We start from the raw sequence: 23,619 nt of genomic DNA, 5'->3' as shown, positions 1-23,619 counted from the left end.
TTCTCTGTGGGTGGACACCGGTAGGTTGTCCCTTCCCCCATGCATGGGCCCCTGAACTCAGGATATGGAGATGTGTTAGGAGGAACTCAGGAGGAGCTGGAGGGACGGGGGATGGCTACGATCAAGATCCATCTTATGCTATGCATGTATGAAATTTTCTAAGAATAAATAAAGAATAATACGGCCTTATTTAACCTACTGATGTTGTGTGTGTGTGTGGAGGTGTGTGTGTGGAGGTGTGTGTGTGGGTGTATGTGCACGTGTGTGCATATACATGAAGAGGCCAGAAACCAACACCAGGAGTCATTTCCCAGTGACATCTATGCTGATTGAGACATGGTCTCTCCCTTGGCTGGGTACTCACTCACAAATTGGGCTTGGATGTCTGGTCAGTAAGCCCATCTGCATTCTCCCCTGCATACGAATGACCAGTAGGAGTCATCACAGCCAGGTTTTCCTTGTAGCTTTTGGGGATCATACTCAGGTTTACATGGTTCACTGGCAAGTACTTCACTCAGTTGCGTCCCAGGCACGGGCATGGGACACTGGACGTGACTTTATCATACTAAGAACGGGTTCTACATTACATCATTTCACAGGATAGGGTCAAGTCATGGTTCAAAAATTCCGTAGCCATGTGTAAATGTAGTTTCTGGTCTGTGGCCATCCATGGGTGACAGGACAGAAGAATCGCCTTGTTACCTAGCCCTAGCCTGCCAGAATTACCAAGGAAAAACTGGCGAGGAGACCCAGGATGTCTGGGCCCCCACATCCCCTTCCCCAGTCTACTGGTGTGGCAGCCCAGAGAAAGAAGCCTGATGCTAAGAGCTTCCTTCCGATGCTTGGATAAATTCACTTGAATTTATTTGGCTTTTTTTTTTCTTTTTTATGAACCAAAGGTGAGTACAAGTCATCCCATTCATCATCAAGAAAGGACAGCCCCCAAAGGGGTCGACAGACAGACAGACAATCTTTCTGCAAATAAGTAAAATGGTGGCTGCCTGAGCCAGAAAAACTGGATGAACTGAAGTCTGGGATACCCTCCCCCTTTTGCATCCATAAGCCAAAATATTGCTAAGGCTTTTTATAAACAAAGATAATGAGTTGTATAATTTATGTAAATTAACTAACACTGCTGCATTTTCTAGAAGTAACATAAACTGCATTATTTATTTGATGTGCTTTTTGGAGTAAAAAAAATATAATTATAATCGGATATTGTACCTAACAAGTTTTTCCCATTGTTTCCTGATTAGCATTGGTGGTTTGGAATATCAGATGTGGAATCGCAGAGCGTGCCACACTCAGGAGGGCTTTCCTCTTGCACAAGAAAGTGGCAAGCGTCTGACCTTCGGCTCTTCAACATACCTTTCTGGGCAGAATGAGGCTTCACAGGAAGGTTGTTCTGGGCACAGCCCAGTGCCAGGGGCCGGTTATTTTCAGCCAATGCCAGCAGGTGCTGGTTGATCAGCTACTCTGGGACATGACTGGCCCCGTTTCCCCTCCCCAGTGGGCTCCTCGGCACCAGCAGCAATGTTGGCCTCGCCCAAAGACTTCCTCAAAATGCAGGATCTAGCCCCACCACACCACAGCCAAATTCAGAGTACCCAGGGGACTCATCTGCTGGTGGGACTGTGATCAAACGCACAGGGAAGGCCTTGGTTCCCAGATGCTCCCAGAGGAGTCCCCCAGCTCTCCTGCCCTGCCTGACAGCAGCAACCTCCATCCCCTCACATCTAACAGACAATGCAGAGCCGCTCACTGCAGTTCAATACTGTGGGGTGCAATATCACCACATTATGGGCATTAAAATGCAAGGACAGATAATGAAGCCCAAAACGAAGGGCTGACCCCGAAACCCTTGCCACCCTGGAAATACTTCTGTCACCTAAATGGGAGGTGATATCTGCTGGCCCCTGTCACATGCCTGCTCCTCCTTGCTCACAGGCAAAGTGAAGGTCCTGGAAACCGCCGGACGCAGATAGCCGGTGCGTCCACTTTGTTTGCACAGCAAAATGCAGAAGATGGGTCTTTATTGGAAAGCAATGGATCTTTGAGAGGACCGCCTCATCTGGGAGCGAGGTCAGGACCTCTGTTTACCCACCTCCCTGCAAGGCTCGTCTCCTGCATACCGGGGGTGAAGGAAACCAAACGTCTCAGATGGGAAAGCAAACACGCGAGGCGGGGCAGGGGGTAATTTACAGAATTTATTTCATCTCCTTTCCCTTAATCATGTAAAAAACAAAACCCCCAACATTCTACATTCTGGTTTGTGTCCAACACAATGTGCAAACTAATTGAGTGTAAAACCCATTGCTCTGCATTATATCCACTAAAGTGCGTGCAGCAATCGCTCCTCCTCCCCCCAGCTCTGCTTCATTCCTGTTTTTGTTATAACTCAGTCCGTTCACAATATGTCATTGCAAACGCTATTTGCAAAAGAAAGTATAAAAAACAGATTCTTTATTCCTTGGTGCATTTGTTTTCATGTCCCCTTCTCAGCCTCTCCGCATTTAGACCGTGCTTCCATCTGGAGGGCTTAAAAAAAGTTATAGGCAGAACCGCCATACATAACGAAGCGCACGCTCATCTGGTATTTAGCCTGAAAATTTTATTGCCAGGTGTTATGAAAGGGGTGGGGGGAGATACGGACACAATACCGTTTCATCTCGTTTCCAAACATTGCATCTTGTGTCTGAACATGCTCATCAATCCAGGGAATAGGCTGCTTCAGTGCAGCTACTTAGCGTCCTCCCAGGAAAAGGCAAATGCCGTCAGGAAGGAGGCTACAGTGGGAAAGGCCGGGGACCCCGGACCTTGGCTCTGCTCCTGCCTAGGTGAGAACCAGAAATCTGGGGTGCCAGCCCTCCAAATTTAGCCATCTAGGAACCGGAAGCTTATTTCCATCAGGTTTGCTCACCTAAGATTCAGCTTCTCACAACAATTAAAGAGTTGAAGTCAGCAGGGGACGGGACTCAGTTGGTTCAAAGAATTGCCACACTAGCACCAGTGCCTGAGCTCAATCCCCAGAGTTCAGATAAAAGTGCTGTGTGTTGTGACATGCGTCTAAAGTCCCCCTGCTGGGAACGTGGAGGCAAGAGGATCCTTGGGGCTAGTTGTCTAGCCAGTCTAGCTAAATCAGGACACTCCAGGGTGAGAGAGAGAGAGAGAGAGAGAGAGAGAGAGAGAGAGAGAGAGAGAGAGAGAGAGAGACTCTGTCTCAAAAACTTAAGGTGGAAAGAAACTGAGGAAGACACTATGTTACCTATGGCCTCAAAATGCATGCATATACACATGTACCAGTATCTGTATGTATGCAAGCACACACACACACACACACACACACACACCATACACATCAGCAGAACTATCCATTTCTTTCCTTTTCAGCAGAAGGATCAATTTCTTTTCTATAAAAATTTATTTTTATTTTATGTCTATGGGTGTTTTACCTACATGTTATATATGGACGGCGTGCATGCTGAGTGCCTACAGAGGTCAAAAAAGGGTTTCAGATCAGGTCTCCTGGAACTAGGTTACAAAGGGTTGTGAGCCACGTGGGTGCTAAGAATCGAACCTGGATCCTCTGGAAAAGCAGTCATTGTACTTAACCACTGAGCCGTTTCTTTAGCTCCATAAAGAACATTTCTTTGTGGGCCTGTTAGCTGTGTAGAAAATAAAGCAAAATGATGGAGGTGGGTCATCTTTTTATCTGTTGTTTTATTGGTTAAGTAATAAAGAAACTGCCTTGGCCCCTTTAATAGGAACAGCAAAATTCCATGTGTGAGAAGCTAACTGCAGAGTGGTTCAGGTTGTGTTCTTTGGGGAACCCACACCTCATGGGACATTAAATTAACACCTAGGTCTAATTGCATACATAAAAGCGCATGGCAGAATCAGGGAGGGTGGGGTTAACTTAATATCAGCACCTCATGCCATGTGCAAGCAGCAGGCATTCGTTTGAGTGGCAGGCATGTGGGGGTTAAGTCTCGTCCTTCCCACATGAGCTCCCTGCAGCCCCGTATGGAAGAGGTCATCATGTTCAGCATCTGCCTGCTATTTTGAAAAGCAAAAGGAATCACGGACCATTTCTAACCTCAAGCAATCAGACAAGGCAAAACCCTTGGGCATCCCACTGACTGTGGCTTTGTGATCCCCTGCTGACCATCACATCACCTGGGAACATTGTTCCAAGGGGGCGGGCTGGACAGTCACACTGTGTTCTCTTCAGCAGTTGACCCTGTCTTCTGCCGGGCTTGCTATGATCTGAGAACTGGCATTGACCCTGTAGCAGCTTGAATGAGCAAGGCCCCCCCATAGGCTCAGGTATCTGATCACCTGGTCTGCAGTTGGTGGTGCTCTTTTGGGGAGGTTAAGGAATTTTTAGGCAGGGTGGCCTTCCTGGGAGAATTAGATGACTGAGGCTGGACTGTGAGAGCTCGCAGCCTTTCCACGCTTACAGTTCACTTCTCTGCTGCCTACTTGCTATTGAAGATGTGACCGCTCAGCTTCCAGCTTCCTGCTGCCGCGCCTCCCTCATCGTTATGGGGTCTCCTTCTGGAGCCATCAGCTAAAACACTCTTTCTTCCTTAAGGCGATTCTGGTCATGATGTTTTCGCACAGCAAGGGACAGAAACTAACGCAGCCCAGAGACAAGCGGACAGAGCGCCCCTCCCTGTGTGGACCCGGACTTTGCATATGAACTCTGCTGCCCTGCGGCTTCTGGGGAAACACTCTACAGACACATTTCTATTGGAGTTCCAGGTCTAATGGTGCTCACAGGGTCCTCCAAGAAGTTAACGAGCGTTCATGACATTGCAAGCAGAGGGAATACAAACTCACACGCTAACCTGACCCCACATACAGTCCCAGAACTGAGGCCACTGTGGGCAGAGTCTCTTCACAGGGAGAGTTAAAAAGGGTGGCTGAGCGGGGGGAGGGGGACTCAGTTGCAAAGTACCTGCTGGCGATTATAAAAATCTGAGTTTAAATCCCTAGAACCCACCTAAAATCCAGACATGGTGGCACACGTCTACAATCCCAGCATCCCTACACCAAGATTGGAAGTGGAAACAGAAGAATCACTCAAAGTTTGTGGTCCAGTCAGGTGGGCGTATGCAGAAGGAACTGACAGCAAAAAACCCTACCTCAAACAAGATTGAAGGATAAGATTGACAGTTACGGTTGTCTCCTGACTGTGGCATGACACACTGGCACGTGCATAGCCACATTCACACACACACACACACACACACACACACACACACACGATGCAAAGGCAAAGTTAGAAAGGATCAAACAACCGTAGAGATCAAGCCACTGTGAACTCAATCCACCAACCAAGGGATGAAGAATTGTCGTCTCTGGGTGAAGGACGTGAGGGCCTAAAGGGAGGGAAACCCCACAGCCACTTGCCGTGGAATTTATGTTTCCATAAGTGAAGCATTAGGAGCCTTGCTCAGGGAAGAAATTATTGATACGTGTGTTCCCTTAAGGAAGCTTCTCGAGAGGCCCATTCCAGATCTAATAATAATCTGTATTCTTCTGAGATGGCAGGGCCAATCTTTGATTTCCCTATCACCAGCAGACGTTCATGAATCATTAAACTGTACAGCCTAGGAGCTTTGGTTTATTGTGCACCTCCTAGAATATTTAATAAAATAAATTCTAAATAATCAATTCACGAGCAGTCGACGTTTCTTACGCTTTTGTAATAAATGTCTACTTTTTGCATCCATCAAAAACTGCACGTAAATCGTGGTGGTAAAGAAGAAAAGTACCTTTGTCGTTTCCTGCTGCTGTCGTGTAAGTACTTAAGCAGGGGACAGATGACATCTGCATCTCTCCACGGTCACTACTCCAGGGGGATTCTGCAACATCCCACATGTCACTCCAGGTCCAAGGATGCATCTCTCTACCTCTGGGACAACTGGTCCTTTAGCCCACCCAGTGCTGCAAAGCAAGGTTCTGGTATCTGTTGTCCCAGTGCACAGGGAGCACTCTGAAACTTGCCTGGACCTTTTAGGATGCTCCATGGTAGTACCTGGACCCCCTGGGATGCTCCATGCTAGTACCTGGGCCTCTTGGGGCACTCCATGGTAGTACCTGGACCCCCTGGGATGCTCCATGCTAGTGCCTGAACCCCCTGGGATGCTCCATGCTAGTGCCTGGACCTCCTGGGATGCTCCATGGACCTCCTGGGATGCTCCATGCTAGTACCTGGACCCCCTGGGATGCACACTCTTTGGGAAGAAATGTGGCATTTACGGAGTCCTACTTTCAAGGTGCTTTTTCAAGAGACCCTTTTTCGACTTTCTCAGGCTGGAGACATTGAGCATGAGATAAATAGAAAGCACATAGCATGCAGACCTTTTGCCACTAGAAAGAAAGAAAACAAAGATACGCCAACATCCCTGACTTATCATTAGTCAAAGTATTAACCGGGGCCTGGGGAGATGATTCAGTAGGTAAATCATGAATCATGCAAGCATAGAGACTTGGGTTCAAATTTCTAGAACCCAAACAAAGGCCAAACACAGCAGCGTGCACCTACAATCCTACCATAAGTATGGTGAGATTGAGTGGAGACAAGAGGATCCCCATGGACTCTGGCATATACATTAGAGATGGAAGGGCATTCTTTACCCAGCGAGCAACCAACCACCCTACTTCAATGAAGGTTGAATGCTAGAACCTCTATACATGGTCTGTGCACACCCACAATCACATACATGAACACACACCCCCAAAACATACACACCTCACAGACAAGTGTCAACCCACAATCACATACATGAACATATCCCCCCAAAACATACTCACACATCACAGACACATGTCAGGCTATAAACATGGGTATGAGGACACAGCAAGACTTGGACTTAAGTTGAGCACCGAATATATATAAAGTGTCATGCCAAGAGCTGGGTTAGAGTACCCGTGAAGGACGCAGGGTGGGGCTGTGTCCCCAGAAGGCTGTGGGTCAGTGTCAGCTGGCATCTTCTGCTTCAGAAAATTGGTATTCATCTCCTGCATTGCCAAGGGTGACTGAGGAACGGCAGGCTCAACCGCACCATCAGAGAATTTAGTTAGAGATTTTCCAAAGGTTCCGGCAGTCAAGTAACAAATTGTCGCACTGACTCGTGGAATTTTCCTCTTGACTTTTTCCCTTAAGACAGAGTGAAACTCATTCAAAATAGTTTTAGACTGATTTTTCACTTTATGTGCCCGAGTATTTGCCTCCTTGTGCATATGTGCATTCTGCGTGTGCCTGGTACCAGCAGAGGTCACAGGAGGCACTGACTCCTCTGGAACTGGAGTGACTCATGGCTGGGAACCACCATATGGATGCTGAGAACCAAGCCTGAATGAGTCCTTAGCAAGAGCAGCCAGTGTGTTTAACTGCTAAGCCAACAGGGGCTTGGGATGAGATCCCAGACAGGACCCTGTCACCCGCACAATGAAGCACTAAAAAAGTAATTTGCGTATCAAAGGGGTGTGGGAGTCCCAAGGGGGAATCCATAAACCAAGGCCCATTGGGGCAGCAGGGCAGATAGGCTGTGAGTCTTCTAGGGTGATGTGGACCTTGTAGTCTATGGGTCACCTGTGAGCAGCCAGGCAAGACACAAAGTGAAGTAATCCTGTGACTTCCACACTGACCCCAGATTTAGTCAGAGTAGGATATGACCCTTGGGTGCAGCCGGAAGACAACCACCCTTGGCCAGGATTGGAACTGAGCCATAGAGATGGAAAAAGAAGGCTATCTGTCAGCCAGGAGGAAACCTCAAGGCACGCAAAAGCCCTCCTATACAGGCATCTACCCTAAGAGCCTGCGGCCAGAATATCATGCAGAGCTTAAATCTTCTGTCTTCTCTCTGCTGACTCAAAAACGCCAGCGATGGTTTCTCCTGCAGCAGGTTAGAGACTCAAGCCCACAGGACATGGGAATCCCCACAGGATGTATCCCAAAGAGTGGGTGTAACCTGCCGGGCAATGCTAGGAATTAGGAGACCAATTTGCCGTTCAGTCAAGTGAAGGCCAGAGGTATTCCTCACCTCAAATGCATGCCCAGCTCTGGATGAGGTCATGGTGGGTGGTTACAAGCTCTTGTAGCTCTCCTCCTGAGTTCTAGGAAGCAGTTCAGGCAGAAAGGAGCCCATGGTGAGTGTGATAGCGGTAGCCAAGGGTTTATGTGGTTGCCCTTGAATCTGCTAAACTTCCCACTCCTGGCCTCATGGACTAACCTGAAAGGACCTTTAGGAACCATTAGGATAAAAATTAAATGTGAGTTCAGCCGCTCCAGTTGATAGTCTGCTGAGCTGCTTCCTCAAGGAAGTGTCCAAATCACCGAGGCTCAGATCAGATTTACAGGACATTTTATATCACCGTTCAGCAGAAACAAGAATCGCATGCCCTTTAAGGCCGTTGTGGTACATCTTTATCCACGCACTGTTGTCCCAGCACCACTGAGAAAGCCCTGGGCTCCGTGATGGATGCTGTACCTCCACTCCAGAAGCCCAGCATTGGGAAGTGAGTAGCTCATCAGAGACAGCAGAGAATGCTGGCCCTCGTGTCCTCAGTGACACCCAAATCCAAAGCAGACTAGTTCCTGTCTGCAAAGACGCAAAGAAACAGTGACCAGGTAAACAACAGCAGCCAATGCCATGTGAGTTCAAAAGCATGGCAGGTACCACTTTATCAGAAATATGCCCCATGAAATGTTGGAGATGCACTGGGACTAAAATAGTATTTATTGTTTATCTTAGTCGGGCCCCAGTCTTGTGTATGTGGTGGAGTTGCCATAGCCTGTGTCGAGGCCTGCGGAAGTCAGAGGTTGACATCAGGCATCTTTTTCCATTCCTCTCCATCTTATCTTTTGAGGCAAGGTCTCTTGTTGAGCCTGGAGCTCGCCCTTTCAACTAGATTGGCTGCCCAATGAGCTTCAGGAACCCGCTTCTCAGCCTCCCCCCCTCCAGCACTGGGCTATAGATGCATGCTGCTCTTCTTAGTTTTTGCATGGGTAATGAGGGTCCAACCTTGTGTCCCCATGCATGCATGGGAAGCGTTTTTATCCCCTCCCCAGGTCCTGTAACTGTGTAGCCTGTAGGCTATCCTTTCCCAGTCTTTTCCTTCCTCTCCTCTCCTCCTTTTCACTTCCCTCCCCTCCCCGTTTCTGCCATCTCCCTACTCCTCCCATGCCCCAACTCCAAGTTTTAGTTATGCAAGCAATGGAGATTAATTATCTACCCCATAGGAAAACCAGGGTAAGTGAAGGCCAGGCAAGACAGTGACCAAAAGTTTCTCAAACACACAGCACACCTCACTCCCAGACCCCAGAAGGGACAAAAGTTAGGTCACCAGACACTCTAAAACCTGGCTAATAAGTTGTCAGAGAGAGGGTCCTATGGCGAAGAGTACTTGCTGCTCTTGTGGAAGACCAGAGTTTGGTTTCCAGCACCCTCACCTAGCAGCTCACAGCTGTCTACAACTTCAGCTCTGGTCGCGAAGGGCATTGCACTCATTTGCACAAACCCACAGATTCCCACACACGCACATCACTGAAAATAATAATAATAATAATAAAAAGAATTTTGTAAATAGAATAACCCACAACACCCACAGAAAAAAACCAGGCATGGTAACACACATCTGCAACCCCCAGGGCCGTGATAGCAGAAACAGGAGAATCGTGGCCATATCTTATGGAAACATCTGGCTTTGTTTCTGCACATTGCCAAGCATGACATTCTCGCTCCACACCCAACACCCTGAAGTCCCCAGTGTCCAGACATCAGACAGAAGCATTATAACATAGAAGATATAACATGTTTAACCATCTATGTGCTGGACACAGATCCATCAAAGAGAACACTCCTAAGACAGGCATGGGTGAAGTCTAGGGGAAGCAGTATGAGGGGGTATTTCTCTCTGGCTGAAGAAGATCAGGGTTGAACCCTGGAAGACTCAAAAGTCAGTGGCCACACTGCAGAAAGAAACATGGTCTACTTGATGGATGCTGTCAATGCGTGGTAAGTCCCCAGCAAATATAAGGGACCGAACACAAGCCTTTCCGGAAAGCAGCAATTACATTGGTCAAACATACACGGTGGCAGTGGCAGGCTGCAGGCCCCTCTGAGCCTCTGTGGTCCCTTGCTTCGTTAACCTGTTTCTCTCCTTATCTATTCCCTGCCTTTTTCCAGACTTGATTTGGGCCCCAGACCTGTTTGGGCTGGCTACTGCCAGCATTTCCCATCATCTGCAAGCAAGATACCTATTTATCTTATGGCCGGGAACAGAGCTGAAGGGATCTGGCTCTGCCACGAGGCGGTTATTTCATGCCCTGTTAATTCCTAATGCAGTAACTACAATATCGTTTCTACTTTCGAAAGAGGTACTTTTTTTTTTTCCTTTTTTAATATGTGGCCTAAGTGCTCAAATAAAGAAGATCATTCTAATGAGGACAAGTCCCAAAATGTAACCTCATTACGGTCATTGCTGCGCCAACGCCGGCCTTCTAGCTTGAAGGCAGTTAAGGGAAAAATGAGGGACACTGGGTTCTTTCCAGGCAGCACAAACAGATCAGCAAAATGTTCACATCCACAGATGACAGTCAGAGGAAATGGACTGGCATTTCCACTCAGGGACGGGCCAGGCTGGGGACCACCTTTCATCACAGAAGGATGGGTTCTGTAGGAAGCAGGGCTGGGTCCCATCTCCTACTGCACCAGCAGCCTCAATGTAAGACCTGTACACTGACCCCAAGGGCAGACTGTCTTCACCAAAGGACAGCGTGAGATAGGAGCAAAAGGCCCTGTGGTAGAACCCTATCCGCGACCACAACAGCCATTGTCTTCATCAGAGCAGCTGAGCCTCTTCGCAAGCCACCCTTAAGATCAGGCTTAAGCTACCTTGTAGGAGGAGGGATGGGGAGGGTCACATGACAATCACCTTAGAGCTTGTGGTGTCTCCTGCACCTTTGCGCCAGCTGTAGGTAATTCTGCCTTGTGGTCTTGGAGGTGCTACAGAAGATAGACTGTGGGGGGCTAACTGGAGAGGGGGCTATAGCTGTGCTGCTATGGGGACATTCCCATCCTTGACTTTGGGGTGGTGTGGCTATTTTGGGGAGACCTGCATTCATTTAAGCACTCTCTCACCCTTGCCCTGTCAGTAAGCACAATAAACCCTTTAATTTCCTTCGTGTTTGGAGTTGGTAGAACTGCACCTCTGCTGTCACCAATTCTCTATCTGGGGGAGGGGGGGAGAAAAAGGCTGTCATGAAAAGGTTCATGCAATAATCCAGGCACACAAGAGTAGATATCCAGTTTGGCCAGGGCTGGAAAAGATGCCCACAAGCCACCAATCCAGTCAGTTGATGGGAACGGGTTCACAGAGGGCTTCTCGGCAGATTCTGTCATGACTCATGTACTTCCTAACCTTTATCCATCACCTAACACCTTCCCGTGCTACTGCCCTAACGCCAGGTCTGCCTTCTATGCTGCCCGCATTTTCCACACAGGACCTTGGAATTCTTCCGGCACACACCAAAACCCTAAGATTTTTGTCTCCTCCCAGGATTAGGGACCACACACCCCTCTTTGTACCCCTAAACCTCCCAGTACCTGTCACAATGACAGTGGGTGACAAGCACCCAATAAGTAGATGAAGGATGGACCACACCAGGTGAATAGTGTGGGCTGAGCTGACCTGAAACCCTAAAGTTCACCCCAAGTGCCAGGGACAACAGTTATGCTTAAAGCTGAGAACTCTCAGGCTCCAGTCCCAGCTCTGGAACCTATGAATCCCTTTCTCTGAAGGCCTGACCTCTCCATCTATGTAACAGATATGTAACATGTGTTCTCCATGGATGTCTGCACCAGACAAAGCCAGTACTGTTCACGGGAGATTTGCAAATTCGTGATTGTCTACACACTGAGGGTACAGCTCCCATCTCCCTGGGAACGCAGCAGAAAAGGAATGAGAGAAATGGGGAACTGAGAGCTGGTCTGGATACGACACACGCCAGGAGTCTGAGGACAAAGGTGAGCAGACATAAAACAACCAGTTAGCGTCGGGGGCCAGGGAAAAGGGCCCTAGACATGGGAAGGACTCTTCCAGAAAGGCTCTCTGGCTGATTGCTGCTATCACCTGACAAACGTGAACACGGCTGCGGGAGTTCTTAAGGCACGGGGATCTTTAGAGCAATCCTTTCCCAGGAACACCAGATCAGCCGACAGGAGTCAGCTTGGGGGCAGGACCCACTTCAGACCTGCTGAGGCCTCATTTGTGATCCCCTGACACCTCAGTCCCCTTTCCTCTCCTCTCATCAGCTCTGCCCTCCCTGGAAGCTTTTACGCAGCCTTCTCTTTGGCCCCCAGACAAGACAGCTGATTGCGAAGGAACAGCTAGTTAGCTTCAAAAGCTGCTGCCCACACCCATGCCCCGCCCACCCTGTGCCTGCCTGCCAAGGAGTGATGTGTGTGAAGGCCCCAGTCCCCAAGAACAAAAGGAGTCAGAGCTGAGCTTTCCTTCCGCTTGCTGGAAGTTTTCCTGGCCTCGGGGAAGGCTTAAAGCAAGTGATATGTTAAATGATAGACCCAGGTGTCTTTATCATGCCCTTGAACGGAGTAACCCCACCAGGATAGTAAAGATTTCACAACTCTAAAAACCCTAGTTGTCCATCCAGCTGGAGGGTAGCTGGAGGGGACTAGGGCTTGGGGGACACAGGTGCTAGCCACAGGATCTGCCTGCTGAATCCACAGGGAGGAAGCAGACTTCTGACCGTGAAGCCTAGTATATGGCACCATCACAGCTGGCGAAGACTGCCCACTGGGCTTCCCAGTCCCACTCTGGATCACAACTAACACAGAAACACCACGGATGAAGTGTGGGGGCTGATATTACCAAAAAGCCCTTCTTCTGGGCTATTTAAAATTCCATAAGCGTGGTGGAAAGGCAATTGCTTCAACAAGAAGGAGCCCATTCCCATGAATAAGAGGGAAAAACTCGAATTCGAATTGCACACAGTACCATCTTCTGAGGACCAGTGTGCCGGAGGGTGTAGGAGAAATGGTTATTGCCAGTGCTGGTGGGCATGTGATTAAAGCAGTCGCCCAGAAGCAATTTGGCATTGTCTAGCAAAACTAAAACTCTGACACCCAGCAATTCCTGGTCCAGACTGTTTATGTGCCCAAGAAGACCCGTATAAGGATGCGTAGTCAGGCAGTAATGACGATACTACAAGTCTGAGTGAGAAGGTTCTCAAAGTCAAGGGGACAAGATTATGTACAGAGAGGAATTAAGATGAACCACTTAAAAATGGCCAGAAAACATCATAGATTCGGCTTAGCTGGAGTTATTAAGTGACAAAGTGTACAACAACATGTCAATTACTCATACACGCGCAACCGTCCCCAACTTCCAAGAATTCATTTCACACCCCACCTAGCCCGTGAAGCATCTCTGCCCGCTGAAGCCCATTCTGGACTCCCGGGGACACTTATCCTAGATGCTCAACCTTTCACAGCTCCGTGCACTGCAAATGAGCGTGATGTGCAAACATGGCCGCCTTCTTGCTCCACCCTGAGTCCACGGACGGTGCACACACCTCCCTCTTTCTCTGTAGAGAACACACAAAAGCAAGTACACAGCCAGTACTTGCTGCCTGGTTCCATGGGATAACACTCCAAGTGAAACGGGAAGACCAGCAGCCAAGAAGCGTAGCCGAAGGTGGCCTCCCTCTCCAAAACACCAGACACAACATTGGCCGAGTCATTGCCAGGGAGGCCTCTCAGTCCCCCCACTCACAGGGGCTGCTTGCTCATGGCCAGCAGCTCACTGATGGACCTCTCTGATCTGCATGTGTCCCCCCCCCCACATCTGAGGAACCAGGCTGTAGTCTGCAAGGCTGAGCACCACAAATAACTCCCAACATAAATATGACCTAAAAATAGCCATAAATCATCCTCATTCCATCCGGTGACAATTCTAATTTATAACAAGAGGGAAGAAAATGAACACGGTGGCTTTTTTTTTCCCCTGGACTTCCAAGCTACTGCTGAGGACGAATTCCACCCCACTGTTAGTTACAACCAGGAGTTCCTGATTTACGCATTACTAAAGATGAAATATACCAGAGGCCTCCAGGCACGGGGGCTGCTTGCTGAGGTTTAGTGTGAATTCCTGCAGGCTTTCAATATCCCTGCATAAGTAGCTTCCTTTCTCTTGGTCCCCACCCAAGCTTTCTTTCTCTCTCTCTCCCTACCTATTCTTCCATTGTGGGGCGGTAAGAGCCCGTCCCCCCAGAGAGCAAGCCCCAACTCTCTGGGCTTCCTGCAAGAACAGCTAATGCGTATATATTAGCAGGATCCTGGTCACAATGCTGGAGATGGCTCTTTCCAGCAGCACGTTCGGGTAATCTGCACATTAATGTTCCATGCAGTCAATTAAACTGCACACAAGGCAGAGGAGAAGAAACGGGAATTTCTCATACCGCGGCTTTTCTTATTCATCACCATAAAACAATTCTTATTGGTATATTAAAAAAAAAGCACATACACATAAAATGAAAGTTATCTCTCTCCATGGGGTAATATAATAAAAGCCATTTGATGCTATTTTTGGCAGCCATAAAAGCACATAATTAATACAGGGAAAAAATCATCATGACAAAATGTGTCCCCAAAACCGACAGTGCCCAAGGGCAATCCTTAGAACTCAAGTGGGCTCACAATCCTCGCACCACTGAGATGGGTAGACACTCGACATGACAGTAGCTAGGATGCCGGCCTTTACCTCTCTGAAATGCCAGCTAGATTATGGGAGGCTTCTGAGATCTCGTCCATGGTATCTCTGGCCACATTCCTTTGAGAGTGGCAGGCAAGACCCTTGGTGGGACTACTGAGGAATGTAAATGAGCCACAATTAGCAGGTCTTCAGGACACCTGGTTGGGACCCTCTGATGGGAATGGACTTTTCTGTGGCTGTCCATGTTAGAGCCAGAATAGAAAGGTGGCATCCAGGAAACCCAAAGCCGAGTTTGTTCCAGATGCTGAGCCCATTCCTAGAGATCCCAGATCCCTCTCCATTCCTACAGATCCCAGATCCCTCTCTCTCCACTCCAGCACTGCAGGAACCTTGCTCACTCGAGAGCCCATCTCATTATCTGTTGAAGCTGAGACACCCACAGGCAGATGAAATTTTAGTCAGCATGAGGAGAGCTGCCCAGCCCTGACGGTCGCTACCAGTTGGCTGAAGCACCTGGAGAGGATGCTTCCTCACAATGACACCCGTCTTCCCTGAGACCTGCACCCCAGTACAACCCCAAAGCACCCGGAAACACAATGATAAACATAGTAGATAAACCAACAGGCACCTCGCCAATCCCCATCCATACACCAGTGACCCCCTGGGTAGAGCATTTTGGCCATGGTCAGCTCCAAAGAAAACAGAAGAGAAACTCTGGGGTAAGAGGACAGGAGCCAATGCCAACAGCAGGGACTTGGCAAACTAAAATTCCTTTGACAGTGGTGACTGGCATCAGATCGTTTTCAAGCAATTCCAAATTCTCTGTGGCGGCCCATAAATGACACTTGCGGGACAGGAGAGCCTTTTCTGCCCTTTACCTCGACTCCCTGGACTTTGAGCTTCATGTGGTCCTCTCTGGTTGTCTTCCCATCTTTCCTCTTCTTCCAACAGTACCCGTCTTTCCTGTACTTCACTTTCTTCCTGTTGTAGAGTATCATGGAGCCATTCTGCGGTCTGCAAGCGACAAATGGTTAAGTTACCGAGAGAACTAAGCAGAAGGGAAATTTATGAAGAAAGATACCGCAGACCAGTAAAAGTCTCTACAGAAAAGCAATATTCCACATTTGCTGGGACATAATTTTTCACCTTTTATTGCCGCTCCCTGGATTAACCGTGTTTTACGGCCAGCCAAAATTTGCTTGTGGATTTGGTACCTAATGAATTAAATGTGTCAATGATAGGCTTAAAAAACAACCCCTTAGTAATTTCCTCCAAACTAATCAGGATATATGATGTGGGGGGACCTGAGCTCAGTAGCATAAAGTAGGCAAAACAGAGAGAGAGGGGGGAAAAAAGCAAAAAGAGCCAGGGGTGTTTGGCAGACTGCAATATCTTATCTCTTGTAGAAGGATTTTCTACACATCTTTTAATCCATCAGCCAGCATTAGGGAATAAATAAGTTTAACGCAGACGCTAGATGACTACGTTAAGAGCAGACCAATAGAAGCAGCCCTGGTGCTGAGGACACCGCTCTTGATTCATTGCTTGCATTTAGATTACTGCTGGATACAGATGAGCATCATGGTCCTTCCTCTCTGGCAAGCAAAGTACCTGATTCCTCCCCATTTGGGCTTCAGCTGTCAGATATCTTCGATATACCAGGAACCCTCATCTATTCTGTCTGTGGCCATAGCAGCTTTGGAAAATGGCAGTTCGTTTTCTAAGTGCATTCCTGTGATGTTTAAAAGGAACAAGCATGGCTGAGGACAAGGCTCCGTCAATAAAGAGATTGCCCTGTAGGCATGAGGACCTGTGTTTGGATCCCTAGCACCCATGTAACAGCCTGGGAATAGTGCTGGATGCCTATAGCCCAGCACTTAGGAGGCAGAGCCAGGAAGATCAGAAGTTCAAGGTCATTATGGCTACTTCGTGTGTTCAGGGCCCACCCAGAATATACACGACCTTGTGTCTGAAAACAGAACAAGACATTGGAAGTACCAAACAAAACAGAATCTAGAATTTTCCGAAGAAAAAGCATACCCCAGTCACAGAGAGCAGAGGAGTGGTGTGTGTGGTGTGTGGTGTGTGTGTGTGGTGTGTAGTGTGTGTGTGGTGTGCGTGTGTGGTATGTGTGTGTGGTATGTGTGTGTGGTGTGTGTGTGGTGTGTGTGTGGTGTGAGTGTGTGGTATGTGGTGTGTGTGTGGTGTTTATGTGGTGTGTGTGGTGTGTGTGTGTTTGGTGTGTGTATGGTATGTGTGTGTGGTGTGTCTGTGTGGTATGTGTGTGTGTGTGGTGTGTCTGTGTGGTATGTGTGTGTGGTATGTGTGTGTGGTGTGTGTGGTGTGTGTGTGTGGTGTTTATGTGGTGTGTGTGTGTGGTGTGTGTGGTGTGTGTGTGTGGTATGTGTGTGTGCTGTGTATGTGTGGTGTGTGTGTGGTATGTCTGTGTGGTGTGTGTGTGGTGTGTGTGTGGTGTTTATGTGGTGTGTGTGGTGTGTGTGTGTGTGTGGTATGTGTGTGTGGTGTGTATGTGTGGTATGTGTGTGTGTGTGGCGTGTGTGTGTGGTATGTGTGTTTGTGGTGTGTGTGTGGTATGTGTGTGGGTGTGTGCGTGGTGTGTATGTGGTATATATGTGGTATGTGTCTGTGTGTCTGTGTGTGTGGTGTATGGTTGTGAAGGTGCTGTGGTGGTCATATATTTTGGGTAGGAATTTACAAAACGCAAGAACATTAAGGCCCTCCCCCAGCTGCCAGCAGGTGCTGTGGTAAGCCGTTCCCAGAATAAAGCTGCAGCAGGTGCAGATGTGGGCAGATCCAACCCTGAAGCTAGCACGCTCACCCAGGGGCTGGCTGTGTGCCACCTGCACCTGTCCACTAGGCACAGAAAGACGTGCCCGTGGCTCTGTGTGTGCCTGTGTTGGCGCCTGTGGCACTCCATCCTCCTCTGAGCCAGAGGAGGCGGTGCTGCACAGGAGTGTGTCTGTTAGAGCAGCTCTGGAGGCGCCTTGGCTTGTGGCTTCTCCGCTACAGTAGAGGTGGGGGAAGAAACATGCCAATCCATCCCCCACCGCTTGGGGAGAGCCTCCCACCCCTAACCTTCCCTTTCCGGTTGAACAATGGGCCATTTCACCACGCAGGACTGAACACTGGCTATTGATGGCTTAATCTTCCATTGTCTAGAGGGCAAAAAGAAAGCCCAAGCCTCAGGGTGGCTGCAAACTAATTATGGTTCCCACCCAGCCCGACTGTGTCATCCAGCAGCCCCGGGAAGACTAAAGAGCAATTCCATGGGAAATTATAGACTTTCTGAGGTGCCTCCCTACACTCCATTGTTCCCTGATCAGGGTGCAATTGGTTGTCATTGTTGGTTTCCTCCCCCAGCCTGCACCGACCAAAACAATCCCAGGAAACGGCCCTACACACTGCTCACACACTACCACCCGATATCTGTGCCTATGACACGCCCCCCCCCCCCCAGTCAGTCTCCATCTCTTCACGGGAGAGGGGCTTGCAGAGAGGGGAGGAGGTGCGCTGGCCTCCTTCAGTCCCAGCAGCTCTGGGAATTTGAACTGCTCCACTGTGAACCCTCCCAGTCCCTCAAACACTCAGCAAAAGGTCCCCAAACCCAAGCTCCCATCCTTAAGGCCAAAGAGGGCAAAGGATTATGTTGGGGCAAGAAAACGGACTCCATGTCCCTGTCCTCTCATAGGCTGGGGGTGGGGACACGTATAATGGGAACACAGCCAGGAAACCCCTGAGGAAGGACCTGTGACCCGTACCATCCCCGCCACTGTTACGGATCCTTAGCACCTGTACCTACACTGTAAGTGGTCCCCAGAGAGGGTGGACTCCCTCAAACTCTGTCATACTCATCTCCTGTTGATCTCACTTTAACATCCCAAGAGTGGCCCTGTCGCTTGTCACTTAAGCAGGACACGATCCAGGGAGCTTCAGTGTTCAACTCGAATGACCTCAGTGAAAGGAATCTTCAGCCCAGTCCATAGGAATGAGAGCCAAGCAGTGTGCAACCCTCCTGATTGACTCTGTCTGAGCTTGCTTCTGCTCTGTGTGACGTGGAGGCCCCACCACATTGCCAGGCCCTACGAGGTATGAAGGGGAAAACGGTCCCGCTACAGAAGGATCCCTGCGCCTGACAGGACCGAGTCTGGGAGGCTGTGCTGCCATCCCTGCTGCGAACACAGCAAGTCCGAGCCTGTGAGGAGGGAGGGTGGAGGAAGTGGGCTTTAGGATAGAGGAGAAGGACTAGGTCACAGGGGCTGACACGGAAGGGCCTCCATTTACCTGACCGCTTAAGGCAAAGCAGGCCTGAGCAGAGTGGGGAGGCAGGAATGGAGACACAGCTAGAGAGCAGGGACTGTGTGGACACAGCCAGCAACCTAACCATCCCGGCCTTCTGTGTCCTGGTCATCCACATGCACCTACTGCTGGTGAGAACATGGCACCTATGCCCATCCATCTATCATCTGCATACATCCTTACCTGCATACTAACTCTGTGAGGGAGGTGCTGCCAACATCCCCAGATAACCAGCCTTTCGTGCTCCAGTGCCTGGCCAGTCTGTGGATGCCAGGGAAGCCCAGGTCGCTAGCAAAGCAGAGACCGAATCGTGATCTGCTATGCTGGCTGGGATCAATAGAGTCCAGAAACACACTTAGCATGGGACCAGGGGCCAGAAGGTCAGAGGCCAGACTTCCTCTCTTATAGTCGGGCAAATCCTCAGCTGCCCCATTCTTGCTCTACGGTGTCTGGGAGTAATTCTAGAGCTATCCCAGGATTCCTTTCCTATGACTGGGATAACTCGGGGTATCCCTCCCACAGATAAGGTAAGTGGGGGTGTCCATGTCTCCTCCTAACACTAGAGTAACTCTGGGTTTGTCCCAGATTCCACCCTTAGTTAAGGTACTCCTCCACTCTCCTCTCTAGAGCCGACTCAGTGGAGACCTGTTGGGGAACAAGCCCTTTACTTAGGTTCATACTTTGCCTCCTTCACCCCGACATTCCCCTACTGTTGCCTCCTGGGGTCAGCTATGACATAACCTCGGGCTAGACTCTCATCTTCCTCCTAGGATTTCCTTCTGGGACAACTAAGCTGAGACAGGCAGTTGAGAGCCCCAGGGAAGCTTCCCGAGGCCTCCACCACAGCTGCACTGGTGCAGGAGACCTCCAGGAGAGACTGTGGCCACGGAAAGCTAGCTTTGTTCTAGGCAGGAGGCTGCAACCCAAGCAACCCTTTCATCTAAGAGACGAACAGCTAGGACAAGCAGTTACATTCCACACAGTGGTGAGAAAAGTCCTTGGACTTGAGGAAAGCTTCACAAAAGATGTGTGTGTGTGTGTGTGTGTGTGTGTGTGTGTGTGTGTGTGTGTGTGTGGTATAGGTCGATGAGTGGGGGTGGGTGGGTGAGCAGATTAATAGAAAGATACTAGACATTAGATAGCATGATGATTTGAAGAAGAATGTCCCCAATAGGTTCAGGTGTTTGAATACTTGGTCACCCATTGGTGGTACTGTCTGTGTTGGTTTCGGAGATGTGGTCACACTTTTAAATGCTGGAGATGGCTTTGAGGCTTCAAAGCCATGTGGCATTCCTAGCTCACTTTCTTTATTTCTATATCTTGGTTCAAGATGTGAGCCCTCAGCTGCTCTGGCTGCCACTGCTGCTGCCTGTTTCCATGGTTCCCTTCATGACCTCTAATCCTCTGGAACTGTGAACCAAATAAACCCTTCTATAAGTTGCTTTGGTCATGGAGTTTTAGCACAACAGAAAACTAACTAATACAGATAAATAGTTATGTAGGTAAAGAGATGATGAATGGCTGGATAGATAGATGATAGCTGAAGATGTGGATGATAGATTGATAGATGACAGACAGATGATAGATAGAAAGATGATAGCTGAAGATGGATGGTAGCTTGATGGACAGATGACAGACATATGATAGACAGCTGACGATAGATGATAGATAAGTAGATTATTGATAGATACACATAAAGATAGATAACTGAAGACAGATGGTTTAATGATGGAAGAGCTTCCATCTACCATAGAGAAGAAGGAAAACTTAAAGAAAATTTAAACATAGGAAAGAATTTAAGGAATTTGGATAAGAAAGTGTGCCAATCTAAAGAGAACTGCAAAATCTTCTAAAAGATATAAAAGCAGGTTTTGATACATACAAAAAGGTGGCATGTCTCTGCGAGGGTGAAACAAGATCATAAAGCATGACCTCCCCTTGAGTCAATTGTGTCAATGAGAACACCATTAGGATGTTTTTAATGTAGAACATTTTCTTATAAAATTACTTAGGGTCTGGAGTGATGGCTCAGTTGTTAAAAGTGTGCATTCATCTTTCAGAAGCCCCACGTTCAGTTCCCAGCACCCACATGGTGGCTTCACAACCACCTGTCACTCAGTTTCAGGGGACCTGACACTCTCTTCTGGCCTCTGAGGGTTCCTGCACACACAGAGTTCACAGACATACTCTCTCTCTCTCTTTCTCTCTCTCTCTCTCTCTCTCTCTCACACACACACACACACACACACACACAAGAACAGAATAAATAAATAGTTTTCTTTACAAGACATAAATATCAAGAAGAGCCAGATAAACCCCAGTGGAGAAGCCAAGAGACAGGCCTGGTGGCAAAGGCTGTAATCCCAGCTATTTGGGGAGGCTGAGGCAGGAAGACTAAAAGTTCAAGACAGGCCTGGGCTATAAAGTGAGCTCAAGGCCAACTTGGGCAAACAGTGAGATGTTGTCTCATCTGGATCCCCAGACCCATGTACGAATCCGGGGGTGGCCATGAACTTTTGCAATGGCAGCCCTGGGGAAGGGAGAGGATGGTGTAGAGACAGGTGGATTCCCTGGAGCTCACTGGCCAGCCAGCCTAGCCAAATCAGTGAGCTTCAAGTTCAGTGAGAAACCCCATCTCAACAAACAAATAAATTTGAGGAAAATTACAGGGTGGTGACCTAGAGCCAACACATGCATTTGCAGCCATGTGCAGGCACAACCCTACACACATGCCCACACCTAAACTAATAAACACACACACATCACACAAGCAAAACAAAAAGTAGGAAAAAGGTTTGTTATCATCCAGGCAAACACAAACCTAGCCCTGTTTCTTGAGGACCTAGCAGAGGCAGAGTGGCCACCCCTGCCCCCATGGCAGGCAGAGTACCCTAACTCTATATGGGTGCTAAGGTCCCTTTAAGAGAAAGCTCCACCCACTCCGACTCTCTTCTTTCTGCTTTTTTTCCAAGGAGGCAGGTTGCTGTCTCTCTGTCTCTCTTTCTGTCTCTCTGTTTCTGCTTCCCTCTCCTTTCATCTCCTCCCCTCTCCATTCCCCTTCCTCCCTCCCTCCTCCAATACACTTTTCACATAAGTTCTGCCTGATAGTGTGTCTGTTCCCCCCCCCCCAGGGGATCAACAATCCCACCTCGTGCCATACACCATTACAAGCTTGGTGTTATTACTTAGTGGTTCAATGACTGCCACCTAGCAGGTGCAAGACCCTAGGTTCAATCCACAGGACACACACACATGCACACATGCACGCATGATAAGGGCTAACTATCAGCTACTAACCATACTCAAGCCTCTATAGTTTAAAATATATGAGTCTGATAGATGAATATGGACCATTAGGGCATTTCCGCTTCCATATACATGTTTAGCTTACACAGTAAATGAGCTATATCAAGTCAGTGGGGAAAAGGACCAACAATTTTATATACACTATTAAGGTCACTGGAGAGGAGCTAGAGAAAGATGCCATGAGGCGATCTCTCTCCCACTGACCCAGCACCTCTAAGCAGACCAGTAACTCCATGTAATAAATAAAACTGCAATACTGGAGAAGCAACTGTAGGTAGATACTTCCATTACCAGAGTGAACAACCCTTTACTAACCACGATTGGAGGCTCAGTAGTAACCCGTGTGAGCTGGCTACATCAGACTCCCCTGAAGCGCAGGGGCTAGCTAGATCGCTTTTCACAGTGCTGATCCATCCGCACGCTGCCAGCGACGCAAGGGTGGCCTCTCATCTGCCCTAATTCTGTCTTTTGGACTGAAGCCACCCCAATGGGTGTGTGCTGGTTTTAATTGGCATTTCCCTAATGACTAGTGATGCCAAGCATCCTTTCATGTCCTTATTAGCTATTTCTCTAATTTCTGTGGTAAATGTCAATTTGAATCTTTAGCCCATTTTAGATTAAATTGCTTGACTTCTCTGAGTTGCCAGAAGTCCTCACATAAAGTCCTAATGGAAGGACTTTATCACATACTGTTTCCAGGCCTATGATTTGAGTTTTCTTTTCCTTAATGGTTTCTTTAAAATTTTTGATAAAATCCAGGTCATCTGTTTTATCCTTTTTACCAACTTTTAGAGATGAAGGAAGTTGTCACTTGGTCCAAGGTCCTAAAATTCTCTTCACGTTTTCTTCTAGGAGTTTTATATTTTCAGTTCTTTCCTTTAGGCCTGGGATGCAGCTTGTGGTAGGTTTTGATACGGGTGATGCAAGGGGCTAAGCTGACATCCCACTGCCTCGGCCCCACCTGACATCCCACTGCCTCAGCCCCACCTTTTAGACTGAAAATGCCTATCCTGCCTCCCAACCCATCCACTGAATGGCTTTCGCATTTTTGTTGGAAATAAATGAAATATAAACGTAAGGTTTTATTCTTGAGCTTCATGCACTGGTCTATTCTCCGTCGTATGCCAATTATCTTAATCCTTAATCCCTGCAGTCTGAAGTCAGGGACTCCAAGTCCTACAGCTGTCCCTGTTTAACGTTGTTTTGGCTATTCTAGGACCTTTGTATCTCATGTGCATTCATGACTAACTGGAC

The 23,619-nt window shown here is 48.4% G+C and overlaps 1 protein-coding gene across 10 annotated transcripts in view; it reads right to left on the bottom strand.

The window, feature by feature from the left end:
* Positions 1–23,619, bottom strand: part of Camta1 (calmodulin binding transcription activator 1) — an 820,478-nt gene that overhangs the window by 375,126 nt on the left and 421,733 nt on the right. For all 10 annotated transcript variants that reach the window (XM_057784922.1, XM_057784923.1, XM_057784925.1 and 7 more), the window contains one exon: positions 15,621–15,756. In XM_057784922.1, the coding sequence (XP_057640905.1) occupies positions 15,621–15,756 (136 nt within the window). The remainder of the gene's footprint in view (positions 1–15,620; positions 15,757–23,619) is intronic.

The sequence above is a fragment of the Chionomys nivalis genome, chromosome 11, assembly GCF_950005125.1.
Source record: "Chionomys nivalis chromosome 11, mChiNiv1.1, whole genome shotgun sequence".
Lineage (NCBI taxonomy): Eukaryota > Metazoa > Chordata > Mammalia > Rodentia > Cricetidae > Chionomys > Chionomys nivalis.
The sequence above is the reverse complement of the archived record's forward strand: the minus strand, read 5'-3'. Positions and strand labels throughout refer to the sequence as shown.